Below are 22,070 nucleotides of genomic sequence, written 5' to 3'. Positions count from 1 at the left end.
CCACCATGGATGAAATAACCACAATTTATGCTTTACTTGTTGTGGAACATCCAACGCCCTCGTGTCTGGGTTCATAACATTAATATCATATATATATACATAACATCACCCGTAGGCTCGCACAGCTCGGTAACTTTCACCGACTACGTCCGGATAACAAGATGAAAATCCGCTTTATTCGCATCCATGGGGAGTGGCCAGCTTATCTAGCTAGATTGAATTAGCCTGCGCTGGAGCAGGTTCAAATTTGTGGGTGTGTTGCTGTGGTGATTTTGACAAACTTGCTTCGTGGAACCGAAAAGCCTGACTTATGTATCTTATCCTGAAAATTATCCAGCTAACTACGTTAGCCAGGTACGAGAAATAGGGCCCAGCTAACTTGAATCAACAGATGACCGCATACAATAATAATAAATAAATATATTACCAAATAATCACCCATCCACACTGTATTAACAGCTTGTCTTGCTGTCGAGTTTGAGTTAGCTAACAATAGCTTGTTAGCCTTAATTTGCTTAACGTTGACCTCAGGTATAAGGTACTCCCCGACTCGGTCATGTTAGCCCATTGTAATTCAGCATTTTAAAATGCAAAGACAGCAGGAATATGGTGTGCCAACAATATGAAGGTATTCTAAACTTCATATACATTGTCATATTCATGTAATGTGTTTATGTAACTTTGTAAATGCTGTTCATTCTGTACACATTACATCTATTGCTTCTGTCCATCCAGGGTGAGGGATCCTCCTGTTGCTCTCCTGAAGGTTTCTTCCCTTTTTTCCCTGTGAAAGGTTATTTTTGGGGAGTTTTTCCTGATCCGATGTGAGGTCCTGGGACAGGGATGTCGTATGTGTACAGATTGTAAAGCCCTCTGAGGCAAATTTGTAATTTGTGATATTGGGCTATACAAAATAAACTGAATTGAAATTTAATTTAATTGAATTAAACTGTTGTTTCGGTTGAAATGCCAAATACTGGCTTTAATAGGTGACTAAAAGACACTTACCACCGATGTTAAGAAAATAGTGAAAAATCAAGAGGTGAGGAGGGAGGCGGGGTTTTTCAGAGTACTTCTGACACTACCTGTTTTAACTACGTAAATGAAGACCAACACAAAGGGGCATCTTACTCAAGCTGTTGTTGAAATAACGCTGAAAGAGTCCATGGACTTTGACACTGCATATGACACTATCGATTTCACCACAATAAAAAAGCTGAGAGCTGTCATAATTCCATCTCTAATATTTTCTTACCCAAAAACATTTTTTATAACTGCAGAAAAGCTAGTACCATCATATCTTCAGAATTTTTATTCTGATGACATTCCGATGTGGTATAAAGTCAACATAAACTACAGTGGGTGTTCATGGGAATGAAAAGGTGTGACCCTTTTATGTGTTTTCATAGTTTTTGAGCAATGGAGCTCTACAGTACAGAGGTAGATGTTTTACCAGGCTTTAAATAAAAATACAATAAGTACAATGTATTCATTGTTAGTTTGAGAGTCCTCAAAACTTCATCAAAGAGTGCGAGAATTTGTCCTGATATACGAAGAGCGATATGTAATAGAGTGATACTAGAGAGCTGCAGTCACTAAATGCGGGGCTACTTGTGGTTCCTAGAGTCCTAAAAAGTAGGATGGGAGCCAGAGCCTTCAGTTATCAAGCTCCTCTTTTATGGAACCAGCTTCCACTTTTAGTCCGGGAGGCAGACACAGTCACCTCATTTAAGAACAGACTTAAGACTTTCCTCTTTAATAGTGCTTATAGTTAGGGCTGAATCAGGTTTGCCCTGGTCCCGCCCCTAGATATGCTGCTATAGGCTGCTGGGGGATGTTTTAGGATACATTGAGCTCCTAACTCCTCTTTTCTCTCTCCTTATGAATGAATTGACATCTCTCCATTGCACCTTATTAACTCTACTTCCTTCCTGGAGTCTGTGACTTCACATCTTATAGGGTCCATTGGACTTGGCTGTGTCTGAAGCTGGTCCTGGGTCCTTGCCCCTGCTTCCTGCATCCAGTTTCGTTTTGGTGTAAATTTACCCGGCAATACACGTGTTTTGCTTACTTTTTTTTTTACGTCTCCATGCTTCAATTGGTAACTGCAAGTCACAATGCTAGGAATTGTAGGTGAGTCTCTCAAAATGTCTGAGAGACTCAAACACTAGATAATGTGACAGTGGGACAGAACTAAACCCTCAGAGTTAGCGGGAGCGCACCTCAAAGTATGTGAGTCCGTAAGGGTGGAGATTGGGATTGGACCATCGACATGGACTAGTGGAGCCGGGGATCGAACCACCGATCCTTTGATTGAAGTACGACCCTGCTCTGGCTCAGTGGTAGAGAGCAATGAGACCGAGGAGAGAGAAGAAGGCTGCCCCTGCCTCCTGCATCCAGCCCCTGTCCTGGACCTGGCCTCCTTCACAATGGCACTGTCTCCTTCTCTGTGCCTCCTGCCTCAAAGGCCTGACCTCATTGGTCTGGCCTCTTTCGCGACTCCCTCATGCCTGGTGGGCCGGCCTCCTGCCTCTGTGGCTCTGCCTCCTGCCATGGCCCATACATTTCTGTCATATTCATTAAATGTGTTGTAACTCTGTATTACTGTTTATCTGTACACATGACATCTATTGCTTCTGTCCATCTGGGGAGAGGGATCCTCCTCTGTTGCTCTCCTGAAGGCAAATTTGTAATTTGTGATTTTGGGTTATACAAAATAAACTGAATTGAACAGCTTCCTTCAGTAAATATCCTGTTAAAAAGCTCCTCCATAGTCTGAAAGCCCGACTAGCCATTCACACTATGGAGGAGTGTGAACAAACCATAAACCATATATTGGTGAATATTTTAATATTTTAAATATTTAATATTTCTTTGTTGCAGCGCTGAGTATAAACTTTAACACTCTACATTTGAATAGACTTGAATAGAATATACTTGCCCTGGACTTATTTTAATGTGCCTTTATTGCTGCATTCATACTGTACATGACAATACTTATTCCATTCTTATTTATCTATTCTTGCATTTATTGTAACGCACCTAATAGATCCCATATTTTGTTATTCACTTATTAACACTGGTTGTATGTGTGTGTGTTTGGCGCACATAATTACAGATATGTATTGTATTTTTCCTTCCTTGTTTTTGTTATTTACGTGCTCTACATGTTAATAACTCATGTATTGTGTTTAATATTTCACTTTTCACAGTCTTTTATATATATATATTTATCATATTATTTAATGCTTATATAAAAGAGCCACTGTAACGTACTAATTTACCCAAGGGTACCAATGAATAATACATAATATTTTTTTGCTCTTTGGGGCAGAAACAAATTGCTTATCATATCAACTTAAAAGGTGAAAAAACATTTACACACAATCATGTGAATGCGTTTTCACCGTTTAGTACAGTAAACTGCTCTTTATTTACACATGCAGCATTTATGGAGCAACATCATAATTAGTTGCATTCAGTATTTTGTTCATCACCAACTCCTAAGGTAAATGCTCCACTATGTTCATTAGCTAGTCTCTAACCGTCTGTCTGCTGTTAGTGTACAGTGGGCTTTTAGAGCTCTTTCAGTGGAAAAATTTGCTTGCTGCTGCTGAAAAAAATGCTATGACAACGATGAGCAAACCAAAGCCTCCGTAGGCAGCCAAAAAAAGAGCTCTAGGTGACAGTGACTTCTTCTAAATTGTCACATTGTTTTCACATTTTAATTTAATACATTGTACTTATAAAGATCTAGATTTTAAAGTACTTTGCTAATTAAAGAATCATACAACGTAACCTTTCTTGCTTACTTCCAAAATCTCGAACTGTGAAGTTCCTGTTGCGAAGCTCTTTAGGGGACTTAAAGAAGAACCTCTGCCCAACAGGAGGAAGGTCCTTGTCCACAGCGCTGACTGTCTGGATAACCTGGTTAGGAAGCGAACAGACAAAGAATCTGCTTAGCACGATGAACCGTGAACAGAAATTTTGGCTGATGAATTCAAAATGACTGGTCTCTTGGCTGACGGGAAAAATAATGGGGTGGCAAATTAAACAGCTACTTCCTTTCCTCCTAATCTGGAGGTGCATGTTGCTATGTTTAATATATAATTTGAATATATGTAACACCCAGTTTTTGATTGGATATTTGAATGATTTGCATTCATCATAGGAGATGATATGACTAAAACATGAGGTAACCCAGATCTCAAAATAATCTTTGTTATCCAGGGTAACCATTTAAAAAATAAATGTGTTTAATATTTGCTAAGATTTTAATCAGCACATCATTTTAAGCAGACACAGTTCAGTTTACCTGTCCCACTCTGGAGTTTTCACAGACAAAGGTATCTGAAGGAAACGCCAGCTCGGGAGGGAACTCGTTCACATCCAGGACGTTGACTGCCACTGCCACATTAGTATACAGCAGAGGGTTGTCTGTAAGTAACATTCAATTCAGAATGAACAGCGTTACAGAGTTACAACACATTTAATGAATATGACCGAAATGTATGAATAATGAGTAGTAGTTAAGACATGCATGAAGTTTAGTAAGCTGGTTGGTTTCTTCTGGCTTGATCGATAGATACAATTAAGTATCATCTGCATAACAATGAAAGTTTATGGAGTGTTTCCTGATAATATTGCCCAAAGGAAGCATATATAAAAGGTAAATAAAATTGTTCCAAGCACAGAACCTTGTGGAACTCCTTGATTAACATTGGTGGTCATCGAGGCTTCATTGTTTACAAATACATATTGAGATCGATCTGATAAATAGGATTTAAACCAACTTAGTGTGGTCACTGAAATGCCAATCGACTGATCCAGTCTCTGTAATATGATGTCATGGTCAATGGTGTCGAACGCAGCACTAAGGTCTAACAAAACAAGTACAGAGATGAGTCCTTTATCTGATGCAATTAGGAGGTCATTTGTAATTTTCACCAGTGCTGTCTCTGAGCTGTGGTGTTTTCTAAATCCTGACTGAAACTCCTCAAATAAAGTATTATGATTTGCGACTACTTTCTCAAGGATCTTAGAGAGGAAGGGACGGTTAGAGATCGGTCTGTAGTTAGCCAACATATCTGGATCAAGAGTGGACTTCTTCAGGAGAGGTTTAATTACACCTACTTTGAAGGAATGTGGTACATGGCCTGTTAGCAAAGACACATTAACAATATCCAACAGAGAGGTGCCAATTAAAGGCAACACGTCTTTAAGCAGCCTCGTTGGGATTGGGGTCTAAGAGACAGGTAGACGGTTTAGAAGTAGAAACCATTGAGGACAATTGGTCAAGGTTGGTTGGAGAAAAGCCATCCAAATATACACCAGGGCATACAGCCGTTTCCAAGGCCACTCCACGTGGCCTTGGCCTCGTGAAGTTTGCTTTAGTTTTTGGGTCTGAGGGAGCAAACCTCCTTTGCCTCACCGTCTTCTTCTTCAGTGGGGCTTTCAAGTCTAGTGTCATTCTCAGTGAGCCTGTAGCACTATCGACAATATGATCAATCTGGGACGGACTAAAGTTAGCACAGGAGTCCTCCGTCACATTGAGACGTGGTATTGAATCAAATGCAGAAGGAATCGCTTCTTTAAATTTAGCTACAGTACTGTCAGTTAGACATCTGGTGTAGAAACTTTTGACTAACGGTGTACACTCCGGGAGTATGAACTCAAAACTTATGAGGTAATGGTCTGACAGAAGAGGGTTCTGTGGGAAGACCTCCAAATGCTCAATGTCAATGCCATATGTAAGAACAAGGTTGAGGGTGTGGCCAAAGCAGTGAGTGGGTTTCTGTACTCTCTGACAGAAGCCAATCGAGTCCAACAATGAGATAAATGCAGCACTAAGGCAATCATTATCAACATCCATGTGAATATTAAAATCTCCTACAATAATAACCTTATCAGTTTTAAGGACTAAACTTGATAGAAACTCTGAGAATTCAGATATAAATTCTGAATATGGACCTGGTGGCCGGTACAGTATAACAAATAGGATTGGCTGTAATGTTTTCCAGGTTGGATGTGAAAGACTAAGAACAAGGCTTTCACGTGAGTTGTAGTTTAATTTAGGTTTAGGATTCATTAATAGGCTTGAGTCAAAGATGGCTGCTACTCCACCTCCTCGGCCGGTGCTTCGAGGAATGTGAGTATTAATATGACTTGGAGGAGTTGATTCATTTAGGCTGACCTATTCTTCATGGCTCAGCCAGGTTTCAGTAAGACACAATAAATCAACGTGATCTGTTATACAATAATTTACTAAAACAGCTTTAGATGACAGAGATTTAGTATTTAGCAGTCCATATTTAATTATCCTGTTTTGTTGCACTGCTGAAATAGTGTTGTTAACCTTTATGATGTTATTTTGTATGACTACAACTCTGCTCTGTTTTGTCATGGATTAAGTCGGTTAATCAATTTGGTCTTATTTTCAGAAATGAGACCTGCTCCATCCAACATTTCAATTCAATTCAGTTTATTTTATATAGCCCAATATCACAAATTACGAATTTGCCTCAGAGGGCCTTACAATCTGTACATTTATGATATCCCTGTCCCAGGACCTCAAATCAGATCAGGAAAAAAAACAAATAATAGAAAAAAGTACTACATTACATTCGTATTATTATCTGTTCGTCGCCCAGAGTCAAAAATACATTTCCACGTTTTCCAATGCGCCCTCGAGCCTGCGAGACATGATGCTGTCATTTAATTGGCTGATGTGGCGGAGTCAGAAACACTCTGTGAATCGTAACTTGCAGAAAGAGAGCTGGCCGGACTCACGGTAAGCTACTAAATACAACAGGAAATGATAAAGCCTCATATTAGTATTTTGTTTGGTCTCAGCATTGATATTGTTGACCCTGTTGTGCTTTGAAGATAGGAAAATGCCAACAAAAAAGAAAAAAGATATCCGATTTTTTTTCACCACCCAGAGGGTAAGTAGCTATCAAGAAGCCCAGGTTGTTGTTAATTAACATTAGCTAGTAACGTTAGTAGGCTAACTACTCATGGCATTTTGTTAAGAATCATAATCTTACCATGCATTAGCAATGAAACTGGACGTTTTACCAGTTCTGGACAACTGGTAAAAGTTGTTTTATATATATTTTGGATATAGAATATACTGTTACACTATATTGTCATTTTAGCAGAACTTTTCTTATTCATTTATTTATTATTATTATTTATTTGGTGAAGAATACTGTTTTGTATTTAAACTAAGGTTTTATCACTGTAATTATGTTTAAATCAGTTCCAAGTTACACAAATATTAATATATGTTAATAAAGTTTGCCTGTTCAACATAATATCAACTATGTTTTTTTATATGGGGGGGAGAGAGGGGGAAGCTGGCAGTGTCCCTACCAATGCTGAGACCAAACCTACGCCCTAATCTCATGCACCTGTCAATTAATCCTCTCCAGTCATTCTGGATCATTTTACTCTCTAACTCACAGTCTGGTTTTCTGCTCTCTAACTGAGTGAGCAGATTTATATTGTTGCTCTAATGAGGAAGGTTGGCACATTTGTGACTCAGCAGCCCAGAGTCTGGATGAGTAAAGCTGCTTGCTCAAATGTACTAAATGTAGACTCCACCCCAAACAGTAGAGCTGTACTGAGAGGCACAGCAAACTGCAGTTAAAGTTAGAATGTAGGAGCTAAAGCTTCCCCTAGAGATTAAATAGTCTGTGTTTTTTATGTATTTTAATTTTAAATGACATCACTTTCTGTCTCAAAGTCCTAAGGAAAAATTAATATGTTTATATTTACATTACAATGACAATGGGACAAACTCCATCTGCTCACGAAGATCATGGAATATGATCAGCAACAACATGGATTTGGGGTGTCATTGTTTTTTCAACAATAACAACTTCCTTTAGTTATGTGATCAATTGCAGTGATCATCAAGTCTGCATTTGTTTTACACTGTATTTCCACCTGGTGTATTCAATCTCTTTCTGATATCTTACCTTGAGAGTAGGGCTGCACGATTATGGCCAAAATCATAATCACGATTGTTGTGATCAATATTGAGATCACGATTATTCATCAATTTTAGGGACAATTATTGCTCTTTCACATTTAAATGAACAAGAACTCTGCTTCCACTTCCATTGTTGTGCTACATTCTGGCAAATATACAAATCTTTGCATCAGACAGGTCCTTTTCACAGTGCATCTCGTAGAAGGAAAATATACATGAAATAGTATCAACACTTTTTACCCAAAATTAAATCAACAGAGCACTGCTTTCACTTCCATGTTGTGCTACATTCCAGCTAATGTACACGTCTTTGCATCAAAGTAAAACGTATACGGTTCTTATTCACCTGAAGAGAAATATTTAAAAAGTGTTTACCCAAAATAAAGGGCTTGTCTTTGAGAGGTGGATGATCCGCTGTCGCACTATACAGGGTCGCTGTTATAGTTTTCTGGGTTGACGTTGGTCATGGACGGAGATTCAGTGAGGTAACGTTAGCTTTAGCCATAATGCAGTCGTCGTATTGAGGTTTGTGGTGATTGTCCCAGTGGTTGAAACAAGTTAGTTGTATTGCTATGCGGCGCAGACAAAACTCTAACGCACTCTGTGCACATGATGACTTTTCGAGGGACTAGCTCAGGGGTCGGCAACCTTTACCACTCAAAGAGCCATTTGGACCCGTTTCCCACAGTAAAGAAAACACTGGGAGCCACAAAACCCTTTTGACATTTAAAATGAAATAACACTGCATATAACGTTTTTTTTGCCTTTATGCTATGTATAAACAAACTATAATGTGTTGCATTTATGAAATCAATGAACGACTGCAGAGAAAACAAAATTACATTTCTGCATGCAACAAAACATTTTGAGCTCCGAAAAAAAGACGTTGACGTTGGGTTGAAGGTTACTTTCAAGTAAAATACTCAATGTCTATTTGAGTCCTTCTTGTATTTATGAGAAAAAAAACGCTGAACTTAAATTATCCACCGTCAGCAAACCAAAAATGCCGTCCTCTCTCTGTGTGCCGTCATCCTTTTACTGGTGTGTGCAGTCAGCTGTCAACTCTTTGCAGAGAGGGGCATATCCTTGATTTTCTGCACAATTTCACTCTTGTTTTTAAAGTCCGTGAATAGATGTTCTGAAATCTTAATGAAAGATTCTTTTATATATTCTCCATCTGTGAACGGCTTCCCGTGCCTGACTATTTCCTGAGCGGCTACAAAACTCGCATATGTACTTGAATTTGCAGACTTCATCCACTTCTTGAAGTGATTTTTACTCAGATCAACCTTCCGCATAAGTTCCGAAACGGCTTTTTTTCTCTCATCTCCATCCGGATATTTTTGAGCAAAGGCTGCGTGTTTATTCTGGAAATGTCTTGCGACATTTGACTTTTTGTTGTTACCTAGTTTCTCATTACATATTAAGCATACTGGTAAACCAGTCTCGTCAGCAGTGAAAGCAAATGAATCTGTCCACGTACCATTGAACGTTCTGTTTTCTTCAGACACTTTTCTCTTCTTAGAATTCTCCATAGTTGTCCTACCTGGGATTCGAAAAGTTCAAGAAATCGCGCGCTGGCGGGTGTCGCACATTGGCGGTTGTGACGCATAGTAACAGCGTAACAGCGACATAACATTTTTTAACACGTTTTATTTAGATGTTACAAGATCACCTTAATCTTCAAATTTAGAATTACATTTTAAAAACGAACAAACTAAAATAAAATACATTTTAATTAAATACTCATTAATTATTTTCAAAAGCCACAGGGAGCCGCATCAGAGGGATGAAAGAGCCGCATGCGGCTCCGGAGCCGCGGGTTGCCGACCTCTGGACTAGCTCCTCGCCTTCTGCTCCTGACATTTCATTTAACTTTCACACGACACCCGTCTGCTCTCTGTTCCGTTGTCTGTCTCTCTACTCTTCTACTAATACCGGATTGTTTGGAGTTACTTTAATTATCAGTTTCTATTTGGTGATGAAGGTTAACAAACAATATTCTTAGGACGGATTGCCTGGTTCATACAGCTGGTGTGAAAGCTGTCAATGGAACCCTGCTGGGGAACACACAACAAAACTGAAACTGCATTAGTTCTCCGTTAGTTGAGGAACCGCTTGATTTAATATGGAGCAGAGTACGCATTTTAAACGTCAATATCGCTGACGATCATGCTCATTTAATTGTGGCAGCCAACATCGTGATCGCGATTAAAATTCGATTAATTGTGCAGCCCTACTTGAGAGGCGACTGTTCATTTATCATTTAGGTTGAGGCTGCTATGTGGAGATAGTCCACACTCACAATGTCAAGTTTCCCCCGAGTGTGGGATAGCAACAAAACACAAAGCCTTTGGCAATGAAAGCAGATGGCAAAAAATGAAATTTGATTGGCTATTGACCAAGTACGTAAAACCTATGATTTATAGTTAAATGGCCTGCATTTAGTACGTTTTTTTCCGGGGATATAATATAGAACAGTGAAAACCCCTTTTTAAATAAGATGGATCCTAACAAAAGGTTGCTAAATGAGACAATTTAACATCATCCCACCGACTAGTCCACCTTTACAGCCTCATTGTGCATAGTCACACTCATGTGATCGTGGTCATCCAATACCGACAGTTAGTCAGTGCCCTTCGACATCTGATACAGGCAACTAACTCCAATGTAAACCCACCCATGTCATTATCAGACGGTCAGTGTAACTGAATTGGCTGCGGCAGAGTAAAGGATGCCGGACCCGTTGCGACGGGCCTTCTGGTCTCTGTACGACTGCAGTAGGAACTGTTTTTGTATTTTTGTCAATAAGTCCGACACCTACCCGGGTGGGTGTTGGCCTCCGTCATGGCTGTCCTTTATGACCAGTCCTGTTCTTGACTTTCATGGACAAGATATCTAGGCACAGCAGGGGGTTGGAGAACGTTAGGTTCGGGGGTCTCTAAATTGCCTCTCTGCTATTTGCAGATGATGTGGTCCTGTTGGCCTCTGTTGAGTTGTAGTCGATTTTATATACACTTGCACATGTAGATAAGAGGGGTTATGTTTTAAATTAATACATAAAGAAAGTTATGATAATTAATTTGAGGAATATTCTGAGGAATGTATTATAAAGCATAAGAGAGGATCACTGTTTTATTATTATGTTTGTTGATGACAAATGTAATGATTAATTGTATGATGCATGAGAATGAATGATGTTTTATTGTTTAGACAATAGTTAAAAGGGATGTTGATTAAAACCTGAGATGTTGCTTTTATTCTGAAGGCAGGATAATAGGTTTTATTCTGAAGGGGAACTTCCTGTCCTTGGCCGGAAGTGTGAGCTTTGACCCCGCTAGCTTATCGATTGGAGGCATTCTTTGAAGTGGCGAATGGAACTAACCCTCAGGTGTGAACCTCATGTCTTATTCGCTGGTCAGCGTAGCATGCTGTGTCTCTGAAAGGTATTTGCATGAATACCTCCACTAACCAATGGGAGCTTAGCTCAGCGAATGGACTGCGAATAAAACTAATTGTAAGACGCAAATTTAGTCTCTTACGTGGTGACGCCAGACAGAAACTGTTTGCTACGCCAGGAGCGCTCGAGGAGAAGCGCTCAGCCAGTAGACTGTGGAAGCGGAGCCACGTGAGCGCGTCCGGGCCTGGACCATGTATGTGTACTTGATGACTCTTGTTTGTTATGATTAAATAATGATTATTATATATCTCAGGGCAGCCGGTCGGACGTTTTACCGTTTGTCACGCAACGCTGATTGCCAGTAGGTGGCGCTTTGACTGAGTAAAAATAAGCTTGTCGATATCCTCAGGCTGTGACTTGTAACAAGCATGACAAGTTTGGGGCAGATTCAAAGCAAGTCCAGTTGAGCCAGTAGGTGGCACCATGAGAATGTGAACATATACATGCGTGTCTCTACGTGAAGTGTAGACCATGTTGTGTAAATTTCATGTGAATCTGATGCATTTTAGGCTTATTTGTCAGTAGGTGACGCTTTGAGAATGTGAACATATACATCTATCATGTGTATGTCTACGTGAAGTCTAGACCACGTCATGTAAATTAAAGGTAAAAAAAAAAAGTGATGCAAAAATCAACCCTGGCTTGGATTTGAACACGGGTAAAAATTCAAAATGGCGGAAAATCTAAGTAGGCGGAGCTTAGGGGTCTGAGAGGCTTTTTTGTAGAGCAGGTGGAGATGGACATGTGTCAAAAATGTGTAAAACCCAAATTTGACATCTATATCAGATGGCTATTTTCACCAAGCCTGACAAGCTTGACACATTTGGTGACTTGTCCAGGTTTTTAAGTACCCCAAAAATGGTCCCAATGTTCAAAAATAAAAAGCGGAGTAATAAGAATCCTAGCAATTTCAATAGGGTCCTAATAATAAGGACACATAAGGAGGAACTTGGAGTTAAGGCGCAACTCCTTCGAGTTAAAAGTGATCAGCCCAACTGGTAGGAACACTGGGGAGGACCCAGAACATGCTGGAAGGATTACATCTCCACAAATATTATTTATTCTATAATATATTTGCAGTGTACCGATAGATGCGCTGTCCAGACTACTATCACATATACTTAATTCAGCATAGTTTTAATGGCACCAATTAGCCAAAATGGAAACCGACATAGGAAGAAAATATTGATGAGCTACGGGTTTCTGCTCTTGACGCATTCATATCACAGGCTTATGTTGGAGTCAGTATATTTTGATCCATCAGATTAGCAAACACGTTTTTCATGGACACTTTTCAACACCGAGCTAAAAAAAAAAGTGATAAATACTCGCCGTAAACAGGATTCAACATTTTACCGGAGGAGGGGTTAAACAATCCTTGCTCTGGACAGGTTGAAAATCATTATATTACTAGGGAAGAAGTGATGAATACTTGCTGTGGACAGGATTGAAATGATTTACCAGCGCAGGTGCTGTGATGTTAAAGTTAGCCTACCTCTCATAGAGAAATAAATTCAGTCCCAATGAGGCTTAATTCCCATTTTCATTATGGACTTCACATCAGGGATTTAAGAATAATAACTTTTTTATTTTGGATACGTCAGGCTTGTTAAGGGAGAAACTCAAACTTCAAACTACCTTCAAAGTTTGGACTGAGTCCTGTCACAGTAATTTGATTATGAACACAATCAGTTAATTACTGTGGTTATCTTATTAGGAAAATAAGATAACTCCTAATCTACTGGTGTGTATTAATGTCTCATAGTCCAGTCCTGTGCTATCTAATCCTTGCGTTCCATTAGCGTGGTCTTTGTTTGTGAACTTGGTGATTGGTAGCCCATGAGGGGCCCCTTGATATGCAGATGTAGTAGCAGGAAATAATGATATGTGTGTGTGTTGGTGCAGTTTACCTTCTAATATGTTTGGTGAAATTTAATCTTGTATTTATGTGGGGATTTTTACTGATTTGGATTGTTTGGAGGTACTTTAACCTTTTGAGCCCCATGGCGCCGATTTACACATCATAGTTAGACTGTGTAAAACCTTACAATAAACATGAGCAAATATATTATACATCAAATTAAACAAGAGAACTTGGGCTACGAGACTCAGTAAGCCATTTCCACACAACTCAAACACCAACTGAAAGAATTATATCATAATCATAATTTTGTCAGGAGTCAGCCCACTCAGCACGTTTCCGGAACTAGAAACCCGTAGCTCAGTGCGATCAGAAAAAGACAGATAGCAAAAAGCAAGAGGACTCCACACAGATTATAAGTGTCTTTTCGAAATCCTTCTGCAACAAAGCATCTCTGAGATATGAGCAAAAGAACACAGCAACATGAATTGATTTAGCGCTTACAGTCACAAATGTTGCTTATTTTTGGCTTTTTAAAAAGAGAAAATCATTGTTCTTCTTCTAATCAACAAAGAGTGCTATATTTAGATGTATTGAACACCATAAGTAATATAAAAGTGAAATATAAGGTTTGGTACATGAGAAAATTCAAATTGCCCATTTTGCCTAATTTATCTCTACTAAAACCTCTCTAACTTTGCAGAGAGACTGGTCACATATTGTGCTATGATCTCTAATGTCTGCTGTTTCTGTGCATCTTTCCAAGAGATAATCATCCTGAAAGTGCTTTTTTTTCTAGACGAACCTGGAAATTCAACTTTTGCTGTCTTTCATCTTGATTTACTCTTAACCAGTAACATATATATATATATATATATACTAATATGTACACATCTGAACAGAAGCCCACAGTGTTGCCTTTATTATAACACCAACATTATTCAAATAGCCTTTGTGGTTGCAGAGCTACACCCTTTTTAGTTTGGGTATGATATTTCGAGCAGAAACCTAGAAAATAGCTTGGGGCTTAAAAGGTTCAATATCAGTTTCTATTTGGTCATGAAGGTTAACAAACAATATTCTTAGGACGGATTGCCTGGTTCGTACGGCTGGTGTGAAAGCTGTCAATGGAACCCTGCTGGGGACCACACAACCAAACCGAAACTGCATAAAAAGGTGATCCTAGTCCGCCTCCAAGTGGACTCTGGTGCAGTTTGTTTATGGTGTGAAAGCAAACAAACCAACCACAGGATTTAATGATAGCAGACGTGTGATATTATCATCAAAAGATAACTACTAATAAATTATAGCCATCTTCTGATGGTGAAATATGTTCAGGAATCAACCTTATAATTGATCTGTATAAGGCCATGCATATAAAACAAGTCTGCACAGTTATTGTTGTGATTTACAGGTCAGAAGTTGTAAACGCTGCTGTGCTTGTATGTGACTCATTGTACTCACTTTGTCAGTCCATTAAAGACCCAAAGCATCACTGTATATGACGCCTTGTGTGTCTGTGCGCTCTCTGACGTTCACACCAGTCATATTGCTGAGAGCTTGTGCATTCAGGGGTTTCTGCGAGAAATAATTTATTTGAACTCACACCAGGTACAAATGGCTGTTGAACATTAAATTATACTAACAATTTTATAATAGGATATTATTCAAAGAATGTAAACAAACCGCCAGTCACAGAATTTGATTTCCCCACGTGGGTTACAATGAAGCATGATAACAAACTCTAGAAGTGTCCGATCTAGTTACCTGTCGGTCTGTAGAACTCTATGTTACTCCTTCTGGTTCTTTGTAAGAGGTTTTCATGATCAGCTGTGGACGATTTTCAACACTGTGTAATACTTACTGACTTTGGTTGCCGTTACAGTGATATTGTGCTGAACAGCTGTCTCTCTGTCCAGGTATTCATTAGTGGAAATGGTCCCTTCAACAGTGTCAATGTCAAAACAGCAGTCGGACTCCATCTGCCATTCCAAGAAATACCTGCAGAGATAAGAGAGGTCCTCATGAGAGGGAAATCAGTTATAGTGCTGGGCTGGAGCTCAGATCTGAGAATTGCTCCCACTGCCACAGGGAGCTAGCTAACACTACGGGGACCACACATACTGTCTACAATTTTGTAAACTGCAAACTGGACCGCCTGTGAATTATCTGTCACCTTTGCTTCAACCTGAACAATATGTGGGCTACCTCCTGGCCGATAAAATCACAGAGCTGGAAGGAAGAATACCCAAACTCTACAAGATGCCAAGAAACTCATGGACAACATCATCTTTGGTCCAGCACAAACCGACACAACCAGCGACCGTGTTCATGATGCCGCCGCCACTTCTCCGGTCACAGCTCTTGAGGATTCCTGGCCTTTAAGGCTCAGGGCTAAACCTAAAGCCCTGTTCAGCTCTACTTCATCCCACAATGAACCATGGTCCCTGGTCCGTGCTCACAGCAACCTGAAAGGGAGGCATCCTTCTGTACAAGACACCTATTGCATCTGTCCATCCGGGGAGGTGGATCCTCCTCTGTTGCTCTCCTGAAGGTTTCTTCACTTTTTCCCTGTGAAAGGTTATTTTTGGGGAGTTTTTCCTGATCCGATGTGAGGTCCTGGGACAGGGGTATGTGTACAGATTGTAAAGCCCTCTGAGGCAAATTTATGATATTGGGCTATACAAAATAAACTGAATTGAAAATTGAATTTTCAGGCAACTTGCTCGGTTCAACACCCGCTCACGAAGTAACAAAATCAACAACAAAAGCCTAATCCTCAATGAATTTATTCCTGACAACAACCTTGATATATCCTCTGTCTCACTGAAACTTGGAAAAACACCAGGACTACTACACACTCAACCAAATCCCTCTGCAACTACTATATCATTACCTGGACAAACCACGCCCTAATGGCAGTAGAGGAGAAGTCGCTGCTCTTTACCGCCAACACTTAAAACCAGCCTCACTACCATCCAAACTCCATCCTCATTTGAGTCACCATCCCTCCCCTCTGCCCCTTCCCACAGACCTGGTCAATCTTATCTCAATCTAGAATAACACACTGTTCTCCTGCCTTGATCAGCTTGGCCATTTCAAAACCAGAACTGTCTCTTTCACTCACACTGCTCCCTGGTTCACACCTGGTTCCTCCTCATAAAATCCCAGAAACGCCGACTACAGCGACTCTCCAACAGAACCAGCCTCACAGTACACACCACGGCTTACAAGAAATATATGCAGCAATACAAGCTGCACGCTCCATCTACTACTCTGCATCATCCACTCTGGTTCCACCAACTCCAAGGGTAATCTTCTAATTAATTGAGACCATTTACAACCAGCCTGCCATTCCCATCCCCCACAGTTCGTTATCATCAATAAATCCAAGTCTGACACAGCCCCAGTCCATCAAGGTGTCCCCCAAGGTTTCGTACTCGGTCCCCTCCTCTTCATCCTCTACTTGCTACCCTTTGGCAACATCATACGCCTGCGCGGTCTTCATTTCCACTTCTACGCCGACAACTTACAGCTCTACATCTCCACTTCCACACATATCTGTCACCTTGGTGTGATCAGACGGTCAAATAACAAACAGTTAGATGTTCTTGTGTCCTTTGACATAGGCTGTACAGTATGTGGAACAGGGTGCTGTTAACAATTTTCACATTGACTTATGCATTCCTTGTTACCTGACAGCACTGCTGCTAGCATCCAGGTCTTGAGCCGTCACAGAGCCAATGATGGTTCCTGGAGGAGTGTCCTCGTACACGTCCATGGAGTAGGAAACCTTGGTGAAGACCGGAGGCTCGTCCATGTCCAAAACATTCACCTTGACTGTCGCTGAGTCCTTGAAGGGCCCCAGGTGGAGGAAACGGTGGTCCAGCTGTGTGTTTGACACCTCGACCGTAAAGGTGTATGACTTCTTTGTCTCATAGTCAAGAGTCTGCAAAAACATAACAATAAAGGAATGAAGAGACATGGAGATATGAAAGTCATAGGACTATAGAGCTTATAATATATTGCTATTAATATGTGTGAACTGTAGCGCTGTCTACACAGGAAACATCAAGCCTCGCTTTTCAGCCGTCAGTCTCACATGTTCGACGGCGTCTTTACTCCTGCTAAACCCATATTTTTCTGCTTTAAGTTTAATTACTTTGGATTTAAAGGCGTAAGGTGATTGTTTGTTGGTATCTGAACACATCCTGTGAACAGGCAGATGTAGGACTGAAGATGCTGCTGTTCTGTTAATGTGCTGCTCATGACATTGTGTAAACCATATGTACTTTTTGGAAAATCGATTTTGTTTAGTTTTAGACCTCAGATACAGTACAATATTTGTCTCCATGATTTAACCATCTGACATTTTTTATTTAAATTTTTAACTAATTTAAAAAAATGCTTTTTTTTATATTCGTCTCCTCGGTAGTAAGTCAGACACGTTCCCGGTGGGTGTTGGCCTTCGCCAGGGCTGCCCTTTATCACCGGTCCTGTTCGTGGCCTTCATGCATTTTTGGTTATTGATGTCCAATCACTGGATCAATGCACTACTCCCTGATTGAAACTGTACCAAGACACATTCAAACTCAGTATCTCTCATGACGCTGAAACCACTTCACCTTCCTGAGCTGTCGCTCTGTGCATTATATCAGAGATATAATGTAATATGTCAGCCTCTGCCATCAGTGTGTGAATGAGTGAAAGTTGATGTGTAGTGTGAAGCACTTTAAGTGGTGGAAGACTACAAAAGTACTATATAAATGCAGTCTGAGCAAATATGAACGGAAGTTGTTATTGGAAAAACATGTAGCTTTACGGGAAACTCACATTATTTAGAAAAGAATTGAGTTACTTCCGTTAAGACTAGTCCTTAATTGTTTACACATTATCAGTAAAGAATTAACTCTTACTTTCAAACTTATTGGTATAGAATGTCTGATGAGCCAGCCCCCCCCCCCCCCCTCTACCTCCTTCTGTTTCATGGATTGTGGAGGTTAATTCTGTCATAGTCGTTGAATGTGTTGTAACTCTGTAATGCTGTTCATTCTGCAACAGAGGGATCCTCCTCTGTTGCTCTCCTGAAGGTTTCTTCCCTTTTTTCCCTGTCAAAGGTTATTTTTGGGGAGTTTTTCCTGATCCGATGTGAGGTCCTGGGACAGGGATGACGTATGTGTACAGATTATAAAGCCCTCTGAGGATAATTTGTGTAGCAGATGATAGAACTCTTATGTTAACCAGAAGAGACTTGTGACTTGGTGTGGACTTTCATGAAATGACTTGTGAGCCTCTCTAATACAAAAACAAACAGCCAAATCGCTGACTGGAGGGGAGAATGTGCTTGTGGTGAAGACAGCCAGACTACAGCTGCACAACTCGGCCTATGCCCCCCTGTTTTGTGATTTACTCCCTTTGTCAGTGACGTTTGTTGTTCATTTAAACTTAACACCTTATCCATGTTCAATTCAGAATAATGTAGATTTCTGCAGCATTATTACAGTCATGTCATACTTGTATTTCTGCAGTTTTAAAAAAAAGAACTATTAAACTGCTGTAACACTAATCAATAAAACTCAACATTTAAATCCTTCTAGAATGTACAACTTTAAGTCCGATTTAATAAATGACACACAGTTATTAATAATATTTATGATTTTCATTCTTACAGAAAAAGCCATTCAATTCAATGGAATTCAGTTTATGATGTATAGCCTCAGAGGGCTTTACAATCTGTACACATATATCTAATAATAGAAAAAACACTTTCAGGGGAAGAAACCTTCAGGAGAGCAACAGAGGAGGATCCCTCTCCCCGGATGGACAGAAGCAATAGATGTCATGTGTACAGAATGAACAGCATTACAAAGTTACATAAACATTTAATGAATTGTTCTGCAATGATCTCTATATAGAAGTGTTCATTGGTGCTGGTTTCAGATTGCCTTCACTGGCATGATGCATTCACAGGAACAAAGCACATTTGTACTACTCATAGTTGGAATTTGTTGATTTCAGTGTCATAGTTAATGGAAGGCTCTGTATTGTCAAGAGAGAAGCATACTTAGCATACATAAGAATACTACAAACATGACAAGACACGTCAAGGCACACTACACTGAAACTGAGCTTATAATAAGCTACGATAAGAAGTTAATTTTAGGTAAAAAGCTGTGTTTAATGTTATTAAACACAAGTTAACTAAGTTATAATTGGTGGTTTAACATTATGAATAACTAGCATTTTACAAAATCTGGACATTGCTTATCTATTGTGGTTTAGTTGCAGTTCAAAGTCAAAAGCTAAATTGGATATGTTATCTTCTTGTTTAAGACAAGTTTGTTTAATTTGGAGAATTAAACATGTGATCCATAATAAAGCATGGACAATATAATTGCTGCACACATTTAATAGCCAGGTCTTGTTGATTTTGAATGACTCTAGACTAGTAAAAGGTCAAGTATGTACTTATGAGCATTACATCTGGAAACTGGTTTGGGGCTTGGATAAACTTTGCTGGGAAGTAGCCTGCTTTCTAGAATTGATCATTTCTTGCATTCAAAAACTGATATCCAAATGTATTGAAATAATATTAATTGGTGTCTGTAAAGACAGTATGCTTTATTTATCCAGGGGCCTCAATAGAGTTGGTGAGAAATAAATGTATGAACAAGAGCATGTTTCATGTCTGGATGTTTTGCTTACATTTATTAGGTCAAAATATGCAGCATCTCTGCAAAGCTGCATTCATACATGTCATTTTATGGAACATTATGTGCACCATGTGTTTTTGCCTATACAGTTGACAGCAGTTTTCTAAAATGTTGAGTTTAAGTCGACTGAACACTGAAATGTCTAATGTTTATGTCAACTAAAATACTGTATCACTGGACTAAAACAAGACAAAAACATCTAAGAAAAAAACATTTAAGTTAACTAAAAATTGACTAAAATGTCTCGATTTTAAGTCAAACTTTGGACGTTTTAGTTTAGTTCAAGCTAAGTCAAATTTAAGCCGACTAAAATTACTATAAAATGTCCAGAATGTCACTCAAATATAACTGGATTAAAATGATCAGAGTTTAAATTGATTTAAATATCCAGAGTTTATGTAAACTAAAACTATACTTAAGTTCAAGTCAACTAAAACCTAGGACTAAGACAGGCTAGATAAAAAATATCGGAGAAAATGTACTCTAGCATGACTTGGGTCTGCATGGCGGTGTAGTAGCAAGAGGGGCCTGGACTGGTTGGCCCTTCTGTGCAAAGTTTGCATGTTCTCCACCATGTCAGAATGCTATCTGTGAGCCCTGTGATAATCTGGGAACCGGTCCAGAGTGTACCCTGCACTAACCCAATATCAGCTGGGATCAGCACCTTTGAAAAGGATAAGTGGTTAAAGATAATGGCTGGATGATGTGACTCTGTTGTTGTACTGTTGGAATTAGTGATACTGTTCTTTGGTATCCTCTATTTACAGACAGCCCATGTCATCTGGCATGAACCTCAATTAGTTCATACCTGCCACGTTGCCAGATATCTGGCCATTTTTTTACAACACATAATAATGCATATCAAGTTGGTCCAGTACAGTACAGTTTGTGACAAAAACTGCTAATGTGCAGCCGATAACGAGTGAATATACCTTTTTCAAGATAACAACTCCCTCTTGAATTTGGCTATTAGAGACGATGTCAAACATGTTGCCCTCATCTCCTGGAACAATAACATAATTCACTTCGGCATTGCTGCCAGCATCCAGATCGTGAGCTTGAATCTGACCCACTGCTGAGCCAAATGACGCCGACTCTGGAATCCACAGATGGAAAATACCTGAGACAATCACAGAGGAGACGGGAAGACAGCAAAAAGCAATTAAGTGCAAATTTAAGACGGACTGATTTTCTAGGTAGGTATGGTGGTAAAAAATGGTATCTTGATATATTTGTTGAATTCCTTACATCCTGACAGCATATAATTAATCAAATGCTCTGACAAAATAAAAAATCTGTTATCCATATTTGTTGCAGGGCAGTAATAAAACCGTCCAAACATTTACTCTATAGAGCCTTCCACAAGCTGATCATTTGGGGGGACTGGCTTTGGAGGGAGGCCTGAAGGGCTGTCAGTGTTGTTGACTTGGCAACATTCTTGCTAAATCTAACATGATTTAAGAGCTAGTGCTGCTAGCCACTGTAAAATGTTGGCAACACTGGGCTGGGTTTTTCAGTTGGAAACAATCAACCAATCACATATCCTTTTTGAGACTTTCTTACTCTTAGCGAAGCACGGTGGGTTATCGTTGACGTCGCTGAGGGTGATGTTGATGGTGGTGGTGGAGGCCAGTCCCCCCAGCTGACCTCCCATGTCCTTGGCCTGGAGAAGAACCTGGTACTCCCCTTTCACCTCGCGGTCCATGTTAGCGAGAGCTATCCTGATGATTCCTAGAGGTAGAGGGGTTGAAGATGGTACTCTTGAAAATGATTGATGATTTAGCCTTCCATATAGGGGACTTATTGCTCTCGCCTCTGTTTGCATTCTTTCTGCTAATTTCAATTCAGTTTATTTTGTGTAGCCCATAATCACAATTTACAAATTTAGGTAACCAGGTCCATATTCAGAATTTCAAAAAAACAGAATTTCTATCTGAATTTTCAGAGTTTTGTAGAGTTGTAATGTTTTTTTATATATACTTGCACATGTAAATAGGCAAGCCCATGGTTTAAATTAATACATAACAAAAGATATGATAA

At 39.7% G+C, this 22,070-nt stretch overlaps 1 protein-coding gene across 1 annotated transcript in view; it reads right to left on the bottom strand.

The window, feature by feature from the left end:
- The window catches only part of cdh12a (cadherin 12, type 2a (N-cadherin 2)), a 65,507-nt gene that overhangs the window by 9,136 nt on the left and 34,301 nt on the right, over nucleotides 1-22,070 (bottom strand). The window contains exons 5-10 of the mRNA XM_034556107.1: nucleotides 21,594-21,761; nucleotides 20,963-21,150; nucleotides 17,013-17,266; nucleotides 15,182-15,318; nucleotides 4,316-4,437; nucleotides 3,813-3,927 (exon numbers count right to left, since the gene is read on the bottom strand). Of these exons, the coding sequence (XP_034411998.1) occupies nucleotides 3,813-3,927; nucleotides 4,316-4,437; nucleotides 15,182-15,318; nucleotides 17,013-17,266; nucleotides 20,963-21,150; nucleotides 21,594-21,761 (984 nt within the window). The remainder of the gene's footprint in view (nucleotides 1-3,812; nucleotides 3,928-4,315; nucleotides 4,438-15,181; nucleotides 15,319-17,012; nucleotides 17,267-20,962; nucleotides 21,151-21,593; nucleotides 21,762-22,070) is intronic.

Source organism: Cyclopterus lumpus, chromosome 17 (genome assembly GCF_009769545.1).
Source record: "Cyclopterus lumpus isolate fCycLum1 chromosome 17, fCycLum1.pri, whole genome shotgun sequence".
Classification (NCBI taxonomy): Eukaryota; Metazoa; Chordata; class Actinopteri; order Perciformes; family Cyclopteridae; genus Cyclopterus; species Cyclopterus lumpus.
The sequence above is the reverse complement of the archived record's forward strand: the minus strand, read 5'-3'. Positions and strand labels throughout refer to the sequence as shown.